The following is a 21,631-nucleotide window of genomic DNA, read 5'->3' as shown; positions in this document are numbered from 1 at the left end:
GTTTTCTATCAGCAACAGTTTCTACTATATGTATAAAAGAAAGTTACGTGTGTCGACGTCAAACAATCTTGTAGAGAGTTCGGCGGATAATTCGTCGTAAAATGCGATTTTTTTGCAATTCAAAATTTCAAACTCTTCACAAGGATTATTGCCCAGTAAACACAAATACATTCTACAAACGTCTCCAAGACAAAACATTGGATATTCATTACATCTCCAAGATGACCAAATATAAATAGTTTACAGTTCAATGATATATTCTGGATATCCAGATGTTACAGATTTGAACATCTCAAAATCATCTGAAAAACACTCAAAATGAGCTGTTTGGAGAATATGTTTACATAATAAAGATATTTATTTGACATTCAAAACTAGACATTTCGTTATTAGGTTTATTTTAGATGTATTATTTTATAATTTTAGAAAATTCGCTATAAATATGATATTTGAAACGTAAGAAAAACGCAATAGGAACGTATGAATACTTTTTATTGGATATTTAAGAGGCATTTGTTAGTTTTTTTAATTTTCAGCCTTGATATCGACCTTTTGAAATTAGCTAAGGGATCCTACGTGAAGTGAGTATGTTTAAAAATATAGCAATATTATTTATGAAATCAGGAATTCATATTCCTGATGAAATGTATCGACAGTCGATGGTATTGATGTTTCTTCCGTTTCATACGAAAACGAAGGAAAAGGTTTACGAGTGCCATTGATATTTGAATTAATCATGAACATCTATAGAACGAACTATTTTGGATAATTAGATATATAATCTACCAGAGATTCTTGGACAAATACTTGATATCTAGGTAAAATTTTGCGCCTTGAATTTTTCGACCTTACCAAGAAAAGACTTTTAGTCCAAAATAAGATATACCTGTGTTTGCTGGCTGAAAGCTACGTTGTTTATAAACAGGACTTACCCGTTTTTTTGACAAAACAAATAAGTATCTCGAACAGGAAATAGTCGAGATACTTATTTGTAGCGGGCTCGGGCCGGGTCGGGCATAAAAAGCCCGACTCAATCGGGGGCCCGACTCGTCCAGGAAGCCCGTTATAGCGTTTCTCTTGTGAAAAGTTATCCTTAAAACATTCGCGCGTAAAATATATTAATTAAAATATTATGGTATCACACATAATACTATAAACTTCAAAATCTGAATTTTTATTAAAAAATACATCTACAGTATGAAATATTACGCATAATATTACATAGTATTAAACGGTAAGTGGTATTACAAGATAAAGAAAATTCACTTTATTAAAAGATTAGAAGATATACCAAGAACGTTTTAGTTTTATCTGGTAATTCCAAATATTTACATAGTCACTAATTTTAAAACCTAATAAGTCCATGGTATAGAAATATTTAAAAATTGAGTCTTTAATGAAAAGGTCTCATGGATAATAAAAACTTTTTTTAATAAAGGATTTTCATGCGCAATGTTTATCGCGAAAAGATAATTGAGCGTCTGATAATGGTCTGAATGATGTGAACCAGTGTCCTATTATTTTTTATTTTAAAAGTCATAGCTGGTACGAGATAGTCACATTTTTACAAGGGGTAGTCACTTAAAGGGAATAGAACCTCCAACGCGTTCTTTATGGAAGACCCCATCAATTTCCTTTATTCCCTTCACAATCAGCGTTTATCAGCGCCGCAGGTGTGATAAGCCGTGGGATTCAGCGGACAATATTGGAACCCTCGGAGGGCGACAGAAATACCAGAGGTTATATTCCCTTTAAGTAATCAGGCGTACAAATCATAGGTAATAACGGGAATTCACTTATAATAATCACCATAAATCACCGAAAAATTGTGAGTAATCACTGGAAATAACCGAAAAATACTGAGCAAAATCAGTAATCAGGTGTACAAAATATTTACGAATGACTACCCCCTAGCATTTTTCTCACACGCACTCATTGTTTAGATATAAATAGAGCTCTTGTATATATTTTGTAATTTTATATTTTGACATTTTTTCAGCCATGTTTCCGGAAATTAAAATGATTGTGTTGTCCGTAAACTGAATTAATATAGAGGTTAAGAAGACCTACCCAATGTGAAACTGAATGGCAAACTGGAAACGAACGCGTAAAAATATTTTTCTCTCCGTTCGAACGTCATTAGGTTTAATGTCAATAGAGAGGTTAAAAAGACCTAACGTATACGGGAACGGGAACGCGCAGTGGCGCCGATCGCTTTTTTTTCCAATGGGGGCCGAAGCTCACTAATAAACTTGGAATGAGGCTGCTGGCAACACTTTCTTGCTTAAAAGTAAATGGCCTTAAACATCGGCGGTTTTACCAATGGGGGCAGAGCCCCCATTGATTTTTCCCAATGGGGGCTTCGTCCCCGCCGCCCCCATGGGATCGGCGCCACTGGGAACGCGTAACGTGGCCTACACGTACCAAGGTTCGTAGAGAAAATTTTTTACACTACGACGTCAAAAATCATTAAGAAACAAAATATCGTCTGCTTTCACAGCAGCTATTCGGACGGGATAAAAATATTCACGCGTTCGTGGTCACTTTCCTATATACGTAAGAGTCTCTAATGAAAGGCTGGAATAGTTGTTAAATCAGACGGACTTTGGCTAACTAATTAGAAAGTGCGAAAAGAAAAAATTGTAGCACCTTTACAATTTTTTCTGTTCACACTTTCCAATTAGTTGGCTAAGTTCATTGGCCAAATTAAATGGCCCAATAAAATTGTATAGTCTGCACTCCCATTTAGACATTCCCAGTGTATACCTTTATAATTTCCGGGTTAAGTTTTTTTTCTTCAAATCTACCGCTCGAAAAGGTAATACTTTATATATTTCCTCTGCAGTCATTTTACCTCTGTAATTTCTACTAGAAGTAGGAATTGCTATTGCCGAGCTACTTTTTGGGAGTTGGCGAAATGAACAGTTGGGGAAATGAGCAGCTCATTTCCCCAACCCTATCTAGTATTTGGAGAAACGAACGGTTTTCGAAATGAACGGTTGGAGATATGAACAGTTGGGGAAATGAGCAGTTGGTGAAACGGAGCATTTGTGGTTGGGTTAATGACAATTTGGGGAAATGAGCCTTTCCCTGGAAAACATGGTGACCTCATAGTTTTAATCCTCCTAGGTTTGTGAACCGTGTGTATTTTGTGCTTTTTAGTCAAGGCCATGATCAGGTAATGGTCAAGAGTAGTTAAAATTGTCTTGGTGTCTAAGGTCTTTGGCCGTTACCATAAGTTTGCTCAAAAAAAAAGTTAAAATTGTCGTCTGCTAGCTACGTAATTTAAACTCGGTGACAAGTCATGCAAACCTTTTTCCGATCGCAGTTTGTAAATTTCGGTAAATAATTTACTTCAAAGGCAATGGAAAAATTAAGGTACACATTTTCTTATGTTTGCTTTATATTTTCAATTGAATGAATTCATATGAGAAAAAGAGAGAACCCTTAAAAATTTCCAAAACCTTACGCCTTGGCTTTGTTTACAGCATTTGGGTAAATTGGGTACAAGCTTGGATTTATAATACAAGCTTACACTTATTATTAATCCAAGGTATAAGCTCCACTGTTACTCTGTCATCGTTATTACTGTCTTCTATTATAATTATGTTTAAAAAATTTAGGTCAACTCTCTCTAAAAGGCCAGGACTACAATCTTCTTGTGAAGAAGAATTTATACATCTTGCTCTTGAAGTAGAATCGGTTCTTTCACGTAAAAATAAAGAACACGAGAGAAAATCTCGAGAGTTGAAACACTCTCATAAAAAGTTGCAATCAAAGTGCAAAGAACTGGAGACTGAGATCAATGTTACTAAACAGGAGGTTGAAGAGACAATATATACTAAAAATTAAATTACTTGTTCTCATCCCTTTTGCTTTTTAGAATTCAGTTTTGAAACATCAAAATATGATTCTAGAAAATACATTCAAAAATCAAATTATTGACTTAAAAGATCAGGTAATGGTTCTGACCATTTTTAAAATAGTTTAAATTCATATGTAATAAATTCATTAGATAAAAGGGCTTGGAGAAATAAATAATGAACAAATGAAGCGAAATACTGATGAAGTTGAGAGTATTAACAAAGAGAGAAACAAATTACAGGTAATTTTTTTAACAATAATGCATTTTTGATTCATCCAATTTTAAATCATTGCAGGATGAAAAACTGTCCCTGGAGAGGCGTTTGTTTGAAACTCAACAACAATCGAATCAACTACAGAAGACGGAAGAAAAATACATAAACACTATCAGAGATTTAAATAACAAATTACAAGTCAAAGAAGATCAAATTAACATATTGTAAGAAGACATTTTGCTTTCTTGTGCACTCCTATGTTAATTTATTATATATGTAAATATAGAAGGAATGTGGAAAAAAAGGAAAAGAAATTCCCAAATGATAGCGAAATTGAAGCATTGGCCCAGAAAATTTCCGAGAGATTTTTACAAGAAGAGACTCAACACCATGATGGATTGAAGAAAAAGATAATGCAGAAAATTAGGGACATTGAGGTTAAAATGAATATAGTGTAGATATATAACAGCCTTCCAAATTAAATTGTTTTAAATACTCGTTAACAATTAAACTTAAAAAGAACAACATTAGTTTTAATTTATAAATTAAGATTTGTTTTAATTCCATGTTAAATTTTCAATTACTCAGTCAGGAACAAGTTCTTTTATCCAGCATTTTTTTTAAGCATAGTACATATTCCAGAAAACACATATCATTACTCCTTATAGTCTCGCAAAAGTCAATACACAAGCTTTGTTAAGGATAAATTACATGACTTTGGACACGCTTTTTTCAGTGACCATAGTTTTAACTTTGTTGACGAAACACAACCCAAATAACCACTCGCGTTTTCAGTCGGATCATTTTTTTGCGTGCTGTTAACATAAAATTTACAACTTGGAAGCATTTTTTTCTCTTTCTGTATTCTTTGGTGTAATGTTGAGGTGAACTAATCCACCATCAACTGACTTAGTTTTTTTAGTTTGCCCAGACACAAATGAGAGAGTGAATGAATTATCCCACCACGATGTGTGATATGTTATCCAAAAATAATTTCTCATCAAATCTAGGTACGAGAGTTAAATATTAGGTTTGTCCCATGATAATTTGGTAATTAATTTGGCATTTACCTGTGGCTTAATTTGTAACTTCTGGCACGTGAATAAACTTGGGTTTGTCAGCCATCTAATGGGTGACCTAAGTAGACCATCGATACTTCAGTGTTCCCATACACAGCGGAAATTGCTGGAAAAAGTTTCTTGTCTGGTAACCCCCGGAATGCTACACCTAGAAATTCGTAATTACGTTCGAAGGCGAGAGTATTATCTTCGCAATCCAGTATCACCCTTATTCTTTCACCTACCTGAAAGAATAATCGCTCATATTTAAGATAGGATTAAAAAATTAGGAAGTAAGGTGCTTTTATTTCATACTTGGTATTTGGGAGCATTGTTTAAAAGCGGGTAATTTCCTTGACTATCGCCATTGTGCAATAAATGATTGTCCACTAAATTCCAGCCCCAACTTTCCGAATTTGAGCCTAAAAGGGCTACGTACCCAGGACACTGCACAGGGGCTTCGTTAGTCGCGATACCTATAACAGCTACAGTGCCGAGTGGTCCTTCCCACCACACTTCCCAACAATGCCGACCAGTCCGAAAGCCGATTTTGCCTTTGGCCGCGTCTGTACTCTGAGCAACCGGATTTCTATGTAATGTGAAGCCATTCGGCTTAACATAAATGTTCCTCGAACATTCGTTGGGGTCCCACGCGTGGTAAAAAGCTCGTAACTTTGCCTTATATGTAGGAACACTGGAAAGTAGGTCCGACTTCAAAGCTTCTTCGGCCAATTTTCGAACACAATGCATCCTCCAAACATCGTTGTTTTCGTCGTTTAGTATTTTGTACCACGTTTTACACACCAGCGAACTGTTTCTGAGATCGGTTAAATCTAAATACGAAAAAATATTTTCCAACACATTAGCGTAAAGTTTTCCCCACTTGGCCGTCGCCATGACGAACTCTCAAAATTTGTGACTCAAAAAAAACTGTTCCCGCTGCACCCTTTGCCGTACCAAAGAGCATAGATATAAAGAGGCCGAATATATCAAAGTTGTAATGTTATAGCCGTCGGTCTTTTTCAGCGATATACACGGCAATTTAACTTAAAACTTCATGCTTCTCACAGCACTTATAAATGTTATTCTCCTTGTAATTGTGAGACGGCTCATTTTTAATCACGTGGTAAAAATCAACCAATAACTTTTCAGCGAATACATTTACGTTAATCTCTGACCTTTGACCGTGTGAAAAGGTTATAAAAAGGGGGCTTGACAATGTAGTTGCAGTTAGTTTGACAGTTCGGTTGACGAATGTCACAACGTGGGTGTGTTTAACTCGTGTTGAGGAGCAAATATTTGAAAGTATTTCTAAATTATTGGTCCAATATAGAGGATTTTTCGAGTTAATTGCAACCGAAGGAAATATATGTTTTGTTAACTCTTAAGAATAAATTTGATAACCAAACGAAACCAAGGCTTACAAATAGCAAAGACTTTTGGCAAAAACTGGCTTCCATTTTGAAGGTGCTTTTTTTTCTCAAACCATGTGCCACATGACATTTTTGTGATTGTGATGTTACAAGCTTGAGCTAGATATTTCTTCAAATGAACTCTGTATAATCGTGCAAGAAATTAACTTTGTAGACATTAACGCTAGAGCAAAACAATTTTTAATAGAATAGCTTCTCAATGACCCTTACTTTTGCCATAAAAATTGCAAGATGGGTTGCTTCAGTCTTCCATCTCTCAAATCTTTCAAATCTGCGAGACCGGTAAAGTTCAAACTTTTTATACTTTATTTTCGCATTAACATCCCATTTAAACCAAGCTCATTGCAAACATTGCGATTTACAATGTGTGAGCCAAGAATTTCTTGGTAGAGGCCTAGCCTACCTCAAAACTAATCTGCTTAGGGAAAAAAAGACCTGAATCGTGACACAGTAGAAATACATTTGCTGTTTCCTGCAACTACCTGCTTCAAAGCAGAGCGTGACAAATATCTAAAAGTCAAGAGTCAGCATGCATTAACAATTAATACCATATATAAAATATCTTGTTATATGGAATGAAAGCTCTATTTGTTTGCAAAGTAACCCAGAATTTTATTTTATTTTCCTTGATTTAAGTAAGAAGTTATATATTTATCATATATATATAAAAATAGGTATATTTCACCTTACCGCTTTGTTGTGATAAAGCATACTGAGGTGTTTTTTTTTTTTTTACTCATTGAGTTAACCAGATAAGATCCTTTGAATACAAATTGGTAGCTAGATTAAATATGAAATCTATAAAATATGCCACAACTCTGGTTTGCTTAGTCATGGATTTATGTTAACCATCCATATGTTAGAATTGTCTTGATTTATTTGACGGAGCAGGTGTCATTGGTAGTTTATATATATGGCCTTCAATAAAATGTGTCACACGCGTTGAGTTTTCTCCCCCTGTTGAAATTTTGTCTCTACTGCATTAGAGAAAAAAATACAATTGAAAGTGAGGGATTCAATAGAAATAATCAAGTCTACTTTGGAGAATCTTTATCAGTCGCGGCCTTCTTGGATTGTGTTCAGTGGTAGTGCCTGGGAGTGGATTATCTTAAAATAAATACTGTATAACTGCGTCTCTGACAAAGTTATTGCATGTTCAACCGTAATTATTTAGCAGAATCATCTAGTACTAATTGAAGGAAAATGTCGGATGGTCTTAATAATAATGGTATTGAATTGGATGACAAAAATGAGGATGATGTTAGCTACTCTTTTTTTATTTCTTATCTAGCCTAGTTTTATTTATACGTAGCTTTTAAACTTAATAAGTGGTGTATTGGCAGAGATCTTCCGTTAATGGTGCACCACCTACTAGATCTATCATTGTTGGAAATAAAAACATTCCAGGACAGACTCCATCAACTAATAAATTTGCCGACAATGTTGTTACTACTTCTAAGGTTAGTTTTTGTTTAATTTTTAAATTTATATTTTTTTTAAATTGTACCATTTTTTAGTACACAATCTTTAATTTCATACCAAAGAATTTATTTGGCCAATTTAGAAGGATAGCCAATTTTTATTTTTTATGTATAGCTGTTATACAGGTAAGAATTTATCATTCGCATTTTACCTGTCGATTTTCTGTTCTTGATATATTTTGGTTGCTTTTCTCCATAGAAAAAAAATTATTGCCACTTCATGGGATTTAAAAAAAATACCCAAGAAATAGATTTTTAAAGATTGTTTTTGTGACATTTCTTCCAAATAAGAAAAAGTTATTTTTCCAATTAAACTTTTATTAATTAATGTAATGAAAAAGGACCTTAATTAAGAACTAAAAGTCTTGGGTAAAGCTTTTATTTTATAAGCTATATGTCTAATGTTATCTTTGTTTAAACTTAGCTGAGTATAAATAGTCCTGTTAGTCCTGCCACCAGTCTGTCACCACTCATTTTTGTAGTGGTTGTGACAGCTATAAAGCAAGCCTACGAAGATTGGCTGAGGCACAAAGCTGACAATGTTGTAAATAAGCAACTAGTCAGGGTTATTAGAAATGGGGTGTTACAAAGGGTCCAATCGCAAAGTTTAAAGGTAAACAGTATTTTCCACATTTTGAAAGTCCTTATTTCTAATTTAAATATGAAATTTATTTTAAGGTTGGGGATATTGTGATGGTAAAATCAGATGAGGAGTTTCCTTGTGATCTTGTGATACTTTCATCCAATGATCCAGAAGGTAGATGTCACATTACAACTGCCAATCTTGATGGGGAAACAAATTTAAAAGTAAGAACTATTTATTTTTATGAACATGCTGTAGAGAAAAAGGAATGGGATTCCTGGAAAGGAAAACAAAAAAGTGACATTGTCTACCAATATTAACACTATATATATATATATATATATATATATTTGATAACATATGTTGAATTATTCACTATTATATCATGAACTGATCTGAATTATTTATAGAATTCTTATGAAAGCATAAGGTTTTAGTACATACGGTATCCCCAAACCCCTTACTGTTGCTTAAAATTTTTCTTTCTATAATTGCTTATCTCTGATCGAAATCTAGTGACCATTCCCATATTTAAATTTGGTTTCGTGATCTAAACAGAAATCCATCTTTGGCCCTTTATTTGTACTTTTCTCCAGTACTTCAGATAAAAATCTGGCGCCAGAGTTATTCCTGTCGATTTAATACAATGATGATTATCTTCTATATATATAGAAGATATTTTGGTGGTTCTTTTAGCTAGCAACTGACGTCAGTTGAATGTTCAATAATTTAAGCCTGTTGTGATTTATTTACTGACTGGGTTTCCCATTTGTGGGATCTAAATTTAGCAACGTATGCTTGCAAATTAGTAATGACCCTGAACTGAATTTGTTCAATGTCATTTTCTTTGTTATTGTTGCATGGGAAATAGTTACCCCAAATTATGCGTTAAAGGGGATTAAATCTGTTCCTGTCGATTTAATTTTACGCCTCATTGGTTCTGCCACTATATTTCAGTTATGAATATCCATGCTATATGCTAAATTAATTTTTAAATATAAATGTTTGCTTGAATCGTAAATGTTTGGGGATTTTCTGCCACTGTTTAAATGTTACCAGTAATGTCACTGTCTGAATTATTTACAGATTTGTAACCCAATAATGTTGGCTCTAGTTTTTATCAAGTTTTTATAAGCGTTCCTATTGCACACAAGTCATGCTTTAACAGTTGGTTAACAGTTGGTGTTTTGCAACAAATAATGATAGTTATTTTTAAATGTATAGGAAGTTTTACTTATGCCCACTGCTTATTTTCTACCTTTTTTGGTTTTAAAAGAAATTTACTAAATTGTAATTTGTATGTAAAATTTACAATTCTAACCAATAGGACCATTTGTCAGCTATTTTAAGTCTTAGACCTATTTATACAAGTTATTATAAACTGTTTAAGATTTGGTTGGCAATTGCGTTTTCTTTTTTATAAATGAAGGTTATTGTTTTATCCAATTCATCGCATGATATTAATTTAAAGATGTTGAAATAGAAATTCTTATGGTGTTTTATTATGAATTAGGTTCACGAAAGCATTCCCGAAACCAAGGAGTTTAATAGTATAGAAAAATTGGAGCAATTATCTTCAATTATAGAATGTCAGCTACCCAATGCTGATCTGTACAGGTTTCTTGGTAGGATGACTATCTTTAAAAATGGAGGAACCATTGTTAGGTACAATCATCTTATTTTTATACTTATTAGTGTTTTTATTCAAAACAAGGTGCTACTTAAGAAATTACACGCTAAAGACCAAGCATGTAAAATATTTTAAAGAATATTTATTTATTTTTTTTTAGATCTTTGGGACCAACAAATCTACTTTTAAAAGGAGCTAGATTAAAAAATACTCCTTTCATATTTGGTCAGTTTAAAAATAAAACTCATTTTTGTACGTTCTAAACTTCTAATCAATTTCGAATATTAGGTTGTGCAGTATATACTGGCCAAGAAACCAAAATGGTTTTAAATTTAAAATTAACTTCTAATAAATTTTCCACAGTGGAAAAGTAAGGTTTTTCTACACTTTAAATTTCTTTAATTCAACTTTACGTAAATTCCATTAAAATGTTTTCAGATCTATGAATAAATTTTTAATAGTCTTCCTTATATTTTTACTAATTGAGACTACCATAGCAACTGCTTTAAAATATTCGTTTAGAATCAACAGAGATCCATCCATGCATTGGTACTTACCACCGCCACCAGTTTTAAAAGTAATTACTACCCTTCCACTCGAAGCACTTCATTATCAATTAACTCTGTCATTATGAAAAGATTTGAATCTGAACTCCCACCCCTTTTTTGCTTTTAGGCTCGGAAGATATTCGCCGACTTCTTGGCATTTTTAGTGTTATTTAATTATATCATACCCATTTCTCTCTATGTAACTTTAGGTGAGGTTAATGATTTTTTTATTAAAAATCACTGGAATTTTTCTGGTTTGAAGTTGCTAAATAGAAGAATTAAGTGTATAATTTTCGTTTCAGAAATGGTGAAATTTGTAGGGGCTATGTTCTTTTCCTGGGATTCTTTATTGTATGATCCTGAGAGTGGAGAATTTGCCAAGTGCAACACTTCAGATTTGAATGAAGAATTAGGACAAGTTAGTGAACTTTTTCTTTTAATCCTTTCATTTTGTTAATTATGCTAATATTGTAGGTGGAGTTCTTATTTACCGATAAAACCGGAACTTTAACAGAGAATTATATGGAATTTAGGCAGTGTTCCATAAATGGTGTTAGGTACATGGAGCATGGAGGAACACTTTCAATAATGTCCCAGAAACTTAATTCTCAACATGAACCAATTTATCATTTCAGTGTAAGTTTTCATTACCACAAATTCTAATGAACCATGTGTAATTTTTGGACAAATAAAGAAATAATAATAATATTTTGGTTTTGTAGGAGGAAATCGAACAGTTTTTGTTGGCTTTGGCTATATGCAATACCATTCAAGTTAATGTGAAAGAGCAAAATGGTTTTGCAAATGGAGCTATACCCACCCCTGAAAATTTAGATTACCAAGCTTCGTCACCTGATGAAAAAGCCCTCGTTGAAGCTTGTAAAAGGTGTTTTTTATTGTTTTAGTTTTACCGTTGCCACCTCGTTTTGCTCCACCACAATCAAAATGTTGCCTTCCTTAATTTATCTCCCCTTATTTAGGTTTGGAGTAACATTACTTACAACAGTAGACAACCATTTGCGAATAAGCTTTCGAGGGGCTGTCAAAGTTTATAAAAGACTGCATACACTGGAGTTTGATTCTGATAGGAAAAGGATGTCTGTTATTGTTCAGGATGATAAAGGGAATTATTTGTTATTTTGCAAAGGAGCAGAATCAACAGTGTTATGTAACTGTTCTAACGGTCCAATGGATACAACACTACAGCATGTTAATGGATATGCATTGGTATTTTTCAAACTTGTTGAAAAATTCTATATTATATCACAATGTATTTTATGGTTTAGGCTGGATTGAGAACCTTGGTAGTAGCTTTCAAGAATCTAACGAAGTGCGAATTTGAACACTTCCATGAAGAACTCAACAATGCGAGAAATAGTATGGGAAATAGGGAGGAATTGGTTTCCTCAGTTTTTGATACCATTGAGTCTAACTTGGTTGTACTTGGAGCTACCGCAGTTGAAGATAAACTTCAAGATGGTGTCAAAGAAACTTTAGAAACTTTACGGGCAGCAGGTATCAACATTTGGGTTTTAACAGGTGATAAACACGAGACTGCCATAAATATTAGTTACTCCTGTGGTCATATCAAAAGAGGCATGACGCAGTTGAATTTAACGTTAATGACTTCTAGTCAACAGTGTCGATTAACTTGCGAGCAACTTAAAGCAAGGTAAGATGTTTGTGTTACCTCTTTATACCAGTTGTAAATCTGGTAATTCCCGTTTTAGAATTGATTCCGAGCCATTAGCCAATTATGCCCTCATTGTTGATGGTGTAAGCCTAACATTCGCTTTAGGTGATTTTAAAGACTTATTTTCTGAGATGTCAAAGTCATGTGGTGCGGTTTTATGCTGTCGAATGTCACCCCTTCAAAAAGCCCAAGTATAATTCTTCTATTATAATCCAAGGGAGATAAGTATTTGAACTAGAACAAATAATGGAAGAGTTAATTCTATTGGTAATGTAATTGCGGCCGTCGTACTAAAATTCTTTTAGGTTTTGCAATTTATGCTGAAAAAGTAGATGACGCTTAACAACAACCAAGGTATCAAAGATTTTTCTTGAGCTTACAATGTTTCAATTATAACCTTTAAACTGAATGTCAGTGTCATCTACTGTCTCAATTTGCCCTCAGAATTGCCACCTCTGAATTATTTAATTTAACTCTGAAAATAGCTTCTGTATAGATTTGGGGGTGGCTCTTAAACAAATTAAGTGTAGTTTTAAATAATTAACTGATTGGTACAATCTAGATCTGGATCCCCATAATTCCTCTTCTTCAATACTTTAAAGTTCAGGACTTGCTTATGGTGACTGGTTTGTTATACATTGAATTAGAGGAATTGTATTTATTGCTTTAAGGGTTAAATACTTAATATTACCATTGGAATTGGCTTGTTCCTAATTTGATCAATGTTTGGTCACATTTCAACCAATTTTCCAGATCTATTTCTTCAAGCAGTCTATATTAATTTTTCATAGATTGTTTCAATGATCAAACATCTTCCCTCCAGTCCAATTACGGCAGCTATTGGTGATGGTGCCAATGATGTTAGTATGATTCAAGAAGCTCATATTGGCCTGGGAATTATGGGCAAAGAAGGTCGTCAAGCCGTCCGATGCAGTGATTTTGCTTTTGCTAAATTTAAATTCCTTCAACGGGTACTTCTTGTTCACGGCCACTATTACTATATTAGAGTTGCCGTCCTAGTTCAATATTTTTTTTATAAGAATATTGCGTTTATCACTCCTCAAGTTATTTATTCTATTTATAATGCATTTTCAACACAGGTAAACATTGAACTTTTACAATTCCACTTATACTTCATTTAATCTAAATATTTATATTTTGTGTAGGCTTTATATCATAGCATATATCTTATGTTCTTCAACATTTTCTTTACTTCCCTTCCTATTTTGGTATTTGGTCTTATGGAACAAAATGTTCCTCAAGAAACACTCATGACAACACCAAATCTATACAAGTATAGTGGTTACCAAAGAAAATTTTAAAGGAAATTGGTTGAGTTAATTTTTTTCTTCAGAACAATACGACGCAACGCAAAACTTTCAAAACTTCAATTTGTAAAATGGATGGTTCAAGGAATTTGGCATGCGTTTGTTTGTTTCTTTGGATCTTATGCCCTTTTTTGGGATGACCACTCTCTACTACAAAATGGCCAGGTAATTAAAGGTTCAAACAATGAATTTCTCTAAAAAATTTTGTATATTGATAAATGATCCTGTTTTTAGATGCTGGATATGTTGAGTTTTGGGACTATAGTTTATCATATTGCTGTTTATGTCGTTAACTTCAAAGTTAGCTTATGTGTACTTTAAAAATTTTCATAGATCAATTTTCTTATCCTTAAATCATTTTAGTTGGTTTTACATACTCGTTACTGTACAGCTTTCTTTCTGGGAAGCATTGCCATATCTATAATTGGTTTTGAAGGATTCAGTTTATTGTACAGTGGTGTCATGTGGTAAGCTGCGGGTATTTCGTCACATTCTATCAATAGAATTAAAAAGTTCCCGGTTTTCTTTTAGGCCTTTCCAAGATAATGACTTGTATGGGGTGTACCTAAAAATGTCATCGTCTCCAGCTTTGTGGTTGCATCTGCTGTTAATGCTCGTTGGTGGCCTTTTACCTGACTTGTTGGGTATTATTGTGGAAAATAACACCGGTAAATTATGCCGTATTGTTCGAAGTGTAAGTAGTTAAAATTGTTTTAATATTATTAATGATTATATTAATATAATTCTCTTAACCACGCAGTCTGATATGATTACTGGGGTAGGATTGTGTATCATTTAACACTGAAATTTGTAGGGTGCTAATAATGATCTTTTTTAACCTATCGCTTTATGCTTGCTTTAAAAAAACACCAATAGCTTTGATGATTTCGAAAGGTAACAAATGTTGTGGGTAGTCCCCATCCCCCTTGTGTGACGCTATTTTTGCTTAGACCTCCTTTGTTTTAACAAAACCTCTTTAAAATTCCTCTGGGGCACCGTAAACTTTTTTAGTTTTAATAGTCTGAATGTCCCCTGAATAATATAGATTAATTACCATTTAACACTGCTTTACTCTCAAATTCCGCATGAATAATATCAGCATGATTTTTATCGTAGTATCTTAATGTAGTTTATTTTAGAAAATTGATGTTTAATGCCAAATCCAACAGGTATTGTCATCATGTTTCAAGCCATTCCAGCATCTTAACTTATCCTCTTCCGGTCCCCGCCAATCCGAAATGATCACAGTTTTCCATATTTCAACCCATGAAAGGTCCTTATGATGTCTCTTTTAACCTCAACCTGTAGTGTTCAATTATCCGCACAAAACCCCCGTTGGACCTTTTTTCTCGCAGGTAGTAATAGTTAAGTATTTAATATAGAGTATAAGTTAACTGAGGAGGTATATGATCATATATTTATATTTGATATTGTTTAATATTAAAAAAGTAGAGTAATTTATGAATTGAATTGACAGCTCTTCTGCTTGTGTCTTAACTGGGATATCGGTGAAAAAGCTCCTCTCATAAGTGCCATCTACAAACCTGCATTTGCCGAGTCGATATTGTGTAACCCCACTACCTCTTCCAGGATTGACTTGTCACCATGATTAACTTACTTTTTAAATTAATGGAGTAAGAATAATATCATGCCGAAACTATTACGTGACAATCTAATTACAATATTTTAATCACTTTGTCATCATAGTTTGAATTTTTCAAATTGCACACTTTTTTACTGGGAAAATGCAAAAACTAGATTTTAAAGACTAGAAATTTCTATAATGTTGTAGAAATTTGGGGGAATATTTTAAAGCATGCATTTATGAAGGTTCTTTAGCATTTAAGTGCCAAATATAAGTTCCTGCGTTAGATAGCTCCTAAATGTTTTGGCTGTAAATTTGACTAGGGCTATTTTTTATACATTTATATTTTTTTGATGCTAAAACTTACGCTTTGTTAAAGAAAGTTCCTTTATTGCCAAAGATTTTTCAGCAAGAGTAACTTTGTTACAACTAATTGCTTGTGCCAAATTTGAGAATTGCGACTGTAATGGAAAATCAAAATATTTTTAATAGGATATAGTGATATTATATACCCACATTATTATTTCTATTAAAGTCCAAGAAGTCTTTAAAGTGTCATTTTAAGAATTTATAGTAAGTATCATGCCATGTTAAATTATTTATTACAACTATCAAAATTTATTATAATTAAAATTTAAAATGCTAATTTGTGATAATTTGTTATGTAGAAATATTCCCATACTGTAAATATTGCAGATTTTATACATGTATATATATATAATAAATTTTAAGTGTAAACATTTTCAACCAAATTATCCTACAGCTACAATTTTTATAATCACCCAAATAGTTTAACCAACACCAATTATATTCAGGCTTGTTAACAAACATTAGATTACGCTTTTCTGGTAGCTAATCTGTAAGAAATCACGGGCTTAGCTGAGAATCCTATAGGCATAAGTTAGGTATGCATCCCCAACCCATCGGGCCCCAAAAAAAATCAATTGCTCAACTACCAAATAATGACATTGGTTACCTGTATTTTTAATAAAATATTTAGTTTTCAATGATGTTGAAATTCATAATTTAATAAAACTAATTTTGGTTTATTTACTGATTTTGGGGGGTGGGAGATTAGGATTATCAGTATCAAATCATTGGCACCCCCAGGTTTTGGGGGCTAGTTGGGGGCCTGGCATAAGTTGTGGTTATGGAACCAATTAATTGGTTCCATGTTTCAAATTACAGGGTAGATGGTAGGGGTGTGCGAGCACTCTGCTCGGAAGTCGATAAGCCTTGTCCAGAAACTCGCTAAACTTTTGAGTTTAAAATTTGGCCAAGTTTAAACTTGATAAAAACTTGTTACGCAGTTTTTGTATTACCAAGTTTCAGGGCATGCGAGCACTCGTTTAAACCGAGTAGTCGGATCAAACATGGAAAAATTCTCGGAGCTTTCATTCTTCTTATAGAGTTTCAAAATTATTACATCAAAACTCCACGAAATAGGGCTCACATAATACATTCGGCGTCATACTTTTATCTGCTACTGGTTTTTCTTTAGATTATGTGACATTTCGAATTTTTAATTGTCATTTGCTATTTAAACAGCTAATATTGGCTGTGTCGTTTTAAGTTATTTCGGTTTCTATAAAAAAAAATCTTACGAGAACTCCGCCGATTGTCATTTCTGATTAATTTAGTTTCAAAATAGATAATAGTAATCAATCATGGATGAAGTGATTTAACTTCATTTAATAAAAACTCGTTAAGGGCTGAAGCTTAGAAAAGGGGTCAATTCAAAACTTGTAAACTCGCTAGGTTTTTCAAACTCCAGAAGAAACATAAGAATAGGCATGGTTTTAGGCAAAATAATTAAACATTTTTGGTTTTATTGTGAAAATACAACTAAACATTGTTTTATACAATTTGTTGAAGCCCATATTTACATGTAATTTAAATAACTAGTAATATGAAATTTATTTTTTATATCCCTTCCCTTGATACAAAATTATTTTTTTTAAAGTTTTAAACTGAAATAATTTTATATTAATTTGTTTGCATTGAAAGTTGTTGCTTGCAGCGTCCAGTCATTTTGTTTATATTCCCAGTGGATGTTGCTGCACTAATCCTCCAATTTCAATAAGATCATTTGCAACAATGGTCATGTCACGATTATTCCTTAGTTTATCACTGTTCCTCAAAGCTCCAAGGTTATTCTGTACTCTCTCAGAACACTTAAGAAAAGGTTTTGTTAATATTTTATCGTTAATGTATGATTTTACATTACCTCTGAGCAAATGATGGAAGTTAGTTTAGTTTCATGGGCTGCAGAAGATAAATTCATATTCAAGGCACGAGTCGCTCTTGATAATACGCAGGTCATAGAAAAAATATCAATGGCAGAATTTGCAAGGCGATTTAATAGGAATTGCTGGTCTGCAAGACAGTTATTGGAGATTTAATATAGCAATTAACAATATTATCAAGGCTTGCTTACTTATAATATTCTTGCCATGTTTCAATAACACCTGTTCTACAGAATTCCCGAAAGCTTCCACTGATCTTGAAGCCTTATGAAGACAACAAATTTAGATCAAAGGTATGTTTTTGAATATCAGATAACTTACGAGAGCACCCTGATGGGACAAGTTAGGATGAATGTGGTCAGCCATTGAAATTCCACCACTTAGGCCAACTGCCCTCTTAACTCTCTTTGACCCTTCTTCAAAAATTAAGCCCAAGTTAGCAGCTGGATGTTTCATTGCATTTTGTAGCTCTCGCAAATGACTTCCAGCATGTTGTAAACCTTTAATGATTATTTAGAAAGGTTCAGATCTATTTGTTGCATATTTTAAATTGGTTAATTTTACCAGTCAAGGCTACAAAAAGTCTTAAAATGTCATTAGTTCCTTCAAAGATACGGAAAATACGAACATCTCGGTACATTTTTTCTAAACCAGGCGCTCTCATGAATCCCATTCCACCTGAGGCAAAAAATTAATAAATAATGTTCAATAACACAACTCCCAGTCTGCGCACGCCCAAAACTTTTGAAAAACTGCCATATATTGAGCCACAATACCGTGAATTTGTATAGCTTCATCAATAACCATCGAAGCTGCTTCGGACGCGAAAACTTTACTGATTGCAGCTTCCAGTTGAAAATCAACAAAACCACGATCCATATTCGATGAAACCATAAAAGCCATTGACTATATATCGAAATAAAGTTAAAAAATTACCTTAAGCAGGGAAAACACGGTGTTTAGATATTATTGTCAATCCGTGCCTCAAATTCTCTACACACACTAATAAAGTTACCTAACTTATTTCGGCTATTGTGGAACTAATTCGCAGTAATTTTCCCTATTCTTGATTATTGTTCCCCTATTTAGATCCCGCATTTATCTACGGACCTATCTGCTCTACAAAAGTCCCAGAATCGCATAAATAAACTTGTTACTAAATTGCTTGCCCCTTCTCTTTTAAATCCCTTAGTATTCAGCCTGTTGACTTGTGTCATAAAATCAATAACCTTTGTCTGTTACACAAATTCTTTTACAATAATTTGGATCTTAACTTTAAGGAGTTTTTCACCCCTCAAGTCCATGTCCGTACTCAAGCCCATTCTTTAAAATTGTGTAAACCGCACGCCATCTCTACTACTAGACTAAATTCATTTTCTCATAGTGTCATTACTGATTGGAATGCTTTGCCCTCGAATATTATTACTCAATCTAATTATTGGAATGCTTGGCAATCTAATATTGTTACTCAATCCAATTATCATAAATTTCGCTATTTATTACATGAACATTCATCTGCCAGTAACTGACCTTGTCCTGATCTCATATTTTTTTTGTTCATTGTTTTTTTAATGTTTGGTTTTTTTAATTGTCTGGATCTATATATTTTTTTTAACTTTTTTTAAAATAATTTATATTCTGTTCATTGTCAATCCCGTGATTCTGTATGTCTACGCATAAGTCGGCCTTTGCGGCTTTGTAGATAACCTCACTAAATAAATAAATGAACATTTATCCTACTTCCGTGATATAGTGAGCCATTGCCATACGAGCGAGTTTTTCTTGAATGGTTCCATAAGTATGTATTTTATTTCCAAACTGATTTCTGTTTTTGGCAAAATCAACAGCTTTTTCCAAAGCAACTCTCATTGTTCCTGATAAAGCCGCAGCCATTCCAAAACGCCCATTGTTTAAAATGTTCATGGCCACTTTGAAACCTTCTCCTATTTCTCCAAGGACATTTTCTACAGGGATTTTAACATCATCAAAGAAAACTTCCGCCGTATTGGAGCATTTGATGCCCATTTTCTTCTCTGGAGGTCCACTGGTAACACCACCAAATCCTCTCTCCACAATGAAAGCCGTTATTTTTTCCACTGTACCTTTTGTAGTTTCTATTGGAGTCTACGAACAAAAATTGGTATATGGATTTCATAATTTCACAGTGGTTGTTTATATACCTTAGCAAAAACTGTGAAAACATCGGCAGTTCCACCATTGCTAATCCAAATTTTACTACCATTCAAGATATAATTCTTTCCGTCCTTGGACAATTCAGCTTTGCATTTTATAGACTAAATTTAAAAAATATATATAAATCAATAGTACAAATATTTGTACAAGTGTTATTAAGGTAACACAATCTAACCCCAGCGTCAGATCCACTGCCAGGTTCGGTCAAACAATAAGCCGCAATCTTTTCCCCTGTAGCAACTTGTGGTAAATATTTCTTCTTTTGAGCTTCATTTCCATACAGGAGTATTCCTTTGAATCCAATGGACTGATGAGCTCCCAGGACAATGCCAACACCAAGATCATTTTTCCCAACTATTTCAACCATCCTTGCGTATTGGGTGTTGTTGAGTCCTAAACCATTGTGTGTTTGGGGAATTTGAATGCCAAAAGCGCCCATTTCTTTTAAACCCTTCATCGTTGTTTCATCTACTGTTTCATTTGCATCATTTTTTAAAGCATCATTAACTTCGGTAAAGAATTTTTCAGTCGGATCTATTAGCATTTCCAAAGTCTGCAGTTGTTCCTCATTGAGAACTTCCGGGTATGGGAAAATTTGATCAGTTTTCAATTCACCTTTAAACATATTCATAACGAAGGAACTAGATTCCCCTTGCTATGGAAAGTTAACAAATTATTTTGAAACAAAAACATTTATGGCAAATTACAATAACATTTTACATTCTGCATTTGTTTCTCAGCCTCTGCATTATTCTGTGCTTCTTGAGATGTAGTTTCCTTAATATTTGGTTTGGTAGCTGTAGCTAGGAATCTGAAAATTGAACCATTCCTTTAGAATTTTTGTAAGAGAATATTATTAGGAAACACTTACCGATTTTGAAGAATACTATGTGGTGATTTTTGTAAATGAATATTTAATGCAAAAGGACGAGGATGAATTTTAACAAAGATATTTTTTGTTAAGAATAAAATTTTATTTAAGTTTCGATTCATGATTGGAGTTTGCTGCCGTACTTTTCTACAAGATAAATAAGCAAATTGAGGATTTAGGTATGACGCAAATTTCTTATCTATTTTTGTTTATCAAAGCAGGCATGACCCATTTTTTTAAGAATTTCTATAGGTTTAGTAAGAGGTGTGCATGATAATGATAATGTAGTTCTACTGAATTATGTATTTCATTATTTAGAAATAAATAACTTCACTTAAAAGCTTTTCTTCTGTAATATGCCACTGATTAGTGGTTTAAATTTACAAATGGTCAATAAAAGATGGGCATATTTGAAAATTATAATTTCATTTATTTTAAATGTAAAATTCTAAAAACATACCTGTGAATGTGATATGTTACAACTGCGATGGCCTTCTCAATAACGCGTAGAGTGAAAATTCAGAAGTTGTGGTGACCTTTGTTCATGGGGTTGGCTGACATTCATTTCCCCGAATGCCCATTTCCCCGAACGCTCGTTTGCCCGAATCTATCCGTTTGGATCATATCACCGAAAATAGGAGGGTATTTTAGGTGGTGGCGGAACAACTGCGCTGGGAGGAAATATGCTGCATTAAAATAATGCTAAAAAGCCATTGGAATAACGCGTATATTGTTAAAAAGCCATTGGAATAACGCGTATAATGTTAAAAAGCCATTGGAATAACGCGTATAATGCTAAAAAGCCATTGTAATAACGCGTATATTGTTAAAAAGCAATTGGAATAACGCGTATAGTGTTAAAAAGCCATTGGAATAACGCGTATAATGCTAAAAGCCATTGGA

At 33.4% G+C, this 21,631-nt stretch overlaps 4 protein-coding genes across 7 annotated transcripts; 2 read left to right on the top strand and 2 right to left on the bottom strand.

Moving 5' to 3' along the window:
• The first annotated feature begins 3,254 nt into the window (after positions 1-3,254).
• LOC149951968 (uncharacterized) lies at positions 3,255-4,584 on the top strand. The gene is made up of 6 exons (XM_090168432.1): positions 3,255-3,378; positions 3,624-3,822; positions 3,884-3,958; positions 4,016-4,105; positions 4,161-4,303; positions 4,366-4,584. The coding sequence occupies exons 1-6, from the start codon at positions 3,365-3,367 to the stop codon at positions 4,535-4,537; spliced, it is 693 nt and encodes a 230-aa protein (XP_090024558.1). The 5' UTR covers positions 3,255-3,364; the 3' UTR covers positions 4,538-4,584.
• A 33-nt stretch (positions 4,585-4,617) lies between these two features.
• Fsn (F-box synaptic protein) lies at positions 4,618-6,147 on the bottom strand. 2 transcript variants are annotated; one of them, XM_090168431.1, is made up of 4 exons: positions 6,042-6,147; positions 5,453-5,970; positions 5,150-5,382; positions 4,619-5,085 (listed from the first exon to the last, which is right to left on the bottom strand). In XM_090168431.1, the coding sequence occupies exons 2-3, from the start codon at positions 5,885-5,887 to the stop codon at positions 5,197-5,199; spliced, it is 621 nt and encodes a 206-aa protein (XP_090024557.1). In that variant the 5' UTR covers positions 5,888-5,970; positions 6,042-6,147; the 3' UTR covers positions 4,619-5,085; positions 5,150-5,196. The 2 variants fall into 2 exon arrangements, with proteins under 2 accessions (XP_090024556.1, XP_090024557.1); XM_090168430.1 differs by having other exon boundaries at positions 4,618-5,085; positions 5,453-6,085.
• Positions 6,148-6,347: 200 nt separating this feature from the next.
• On the top strand, positions 6,348-16,425 carry LOC149951966 (phospholipid-transporting ATPase IF). Of its 3 annotated transcripts, XM_090168427.1 has the most exons (25): positions 6,348-6,604; positions 6,763-6,852; positions 7,914-8,030; positions 8,088-8,177; positions 8,476-8,664; positions 8,730-8,858; positions 10,148-10,299; positions 10,425-10,489; positions 10,553-10,634; positions 10,703-10,841; positions 10,940-11,021; positions 11,115-11,230; positions 11,287-11,448; positions 11,535-11,698; positions 11,793-12,039; positions 12,099-12,484; positions 12,543-12,696; positions 13,297-13,605; positions 13,672-13,799; positions 13,860-13,998; positions 14,068-14,133; positions 14,197-14,300; positions 14,365-14,527; positions 15,003-15,188; positions 15,311-16,425. In XM_090168427.1, the coding sequence occupies exons 2-24, from the start codon at positions 6,802-6,804 to the stop codon at positions 15,114-15,116; spliced, it is 3,348 nt and encodes a 1,115-aa protein (XP_090024553.1). In that variant the 5' UTR covers positions 6,348-6,604; positions 6,763-6,801; the 3' UTR covers positions 15,117-15,188; positions 15,311-16,425. The 3 variants fall into 3 exon arrangements, with proteins under 3 accessions (XP_090024553.1, XP_090024552.1, XP_090024554.1); XM_090168426.1 differs by having other exon boundaries at positions 6,348-6,852; XM_090168428.1 differs by having other exon boundaries at positions 6,348-6,852; positions 15,003-15,197.
• Positions 16,426-17,215: 790 nt separating this feature from the next.
• Acadvl (Acyl-CoA dehydrogenase very long chain) lies at positions 17,216-21,276 on the bottom strand. Its single transcript, XM_090168425.1, has 12 exons — positions 21,189-21,276; positions 20,729-20,875; positions 20,578-20,668; positions 20,033-20,512; positions 19,845-19,958; positions 19,405-19,788; positions 18,441-18,570; positions 18,229-18,342; positions 17,986-18,164; positions 17,856-17,928; positions 17,646-17,794; positions 17,216-17,592 (listed from the first exon to the last, which is right to left on the bottom strand). Exons 2-12 carry the CDS (start codon positions 20,848-20,850, stop codon positions 17,455-17,457), a joined length of 1,974 nt encoding a protein of 657 aa, XP_090024551.1. The 5' UTR covers positions 20,851-20,875; positions 21,189-21,276; the 3' UTR covers positions 17,216-17,454.
• Positions 21,277-21,631: the final 355 nt, after the last annotated feature.

The sequence above is a fragment of the Leiobunum rupestre genome, chromosome 3 (genome assembly GCF_980474605.1).
Source record: "Leiobunum rupestre chromosome 3, qqLeiRupe1.1.hap1, whole genome shotgun sequence".
In the NCBI taxonomy this organism is placed as follows: Eukaryota; Metazoa; Arthropoda; class Arachnida; order Opiliones; family Sclerosomatidae; genus Leiobunum; species Leiobunum rupestre.
Note: the sequence above shows the minus strand (reverse complement) of the source record. Positions and strands in the feature narration are given on the sequence as shown.

Excerpts from the sequence above, each read along its gene's own strand:
- LOC149951968 (XM_090168432.1), top strand. Across the intron at positions 3,823-3,883 it reads TCAATGTTACTAAACAGGAG|AATTCAGTTTTGAAACATCA; the intron begins GTTGAAGAGACA and ends TTTGCTTTTTAG. Across the intron at positions 4,106-4,160 it reads AAGAGAGAAACAAATTACAG|GATGAAAAACTGTCCCTGGA; the intron begins GTAATTTTTTTA and ends AAATCATTGCAG.
- Fsn (XM_090168430.1), bottom strand. The coding sequence starts at position 6,034 with ATGGCGACGGCCAAGTGGGGAAAACTTTACGCTAATGTGTTGGAAAAT. Across the intron at positions 5,383-5,452 it reads ACAATGCTCCCAAATACCAA|GTAGGTGAAAGAATAAGGGT; the intron begins GTATGAAATAAA and ends TTATTCTTTCAG.
- LOC149951966 (XM_090168427.1), top strand. The coding sequence starts at position 6,802 with ATGGGTTGCTTCAGTCTTCCATCTCTCAAATCTTTCAAATCTGCGAGA. Across the intron at positions 8,859-10,147 it reads ATGGGGAAACAAATTTAAAA|GTTCACGAAAGCATTCCCGA; the intron begins GTAAGAACTATT and ends ATTATGAATTAG. Across the intron at positions 12,485-12,542 it reads TGCGAGCAACTTAAAGCAAG|AATTGATTCCGAGCCATTAG; the intron begins GTAAGATGTTTG and ends TTCCCGTTTTAG.
- Acadvl (XM_090168425.1), bottom strand. The coding sequence starts at position 20,850 with ATGAATCGAAACTTAAATAAAATTTTATTCTTAACAAAAAATATCTTT. Across the intron at positions 19,789-19,844 it reads TTTTCACAGTTTTTGCTAAG|ACTCCAATAGAAACTACAAA; the intron begins GTATATAAACAA and ends TTTTGTTCGTAG. Across the intron at positions 17,593-17,645 it reads CTTCCATCATTTGCTCAGAG|TGTTCTGAGAGAGTACAGAA; the intron begins GTAATGTAAAAT and ends CCTTTTCTTAAG.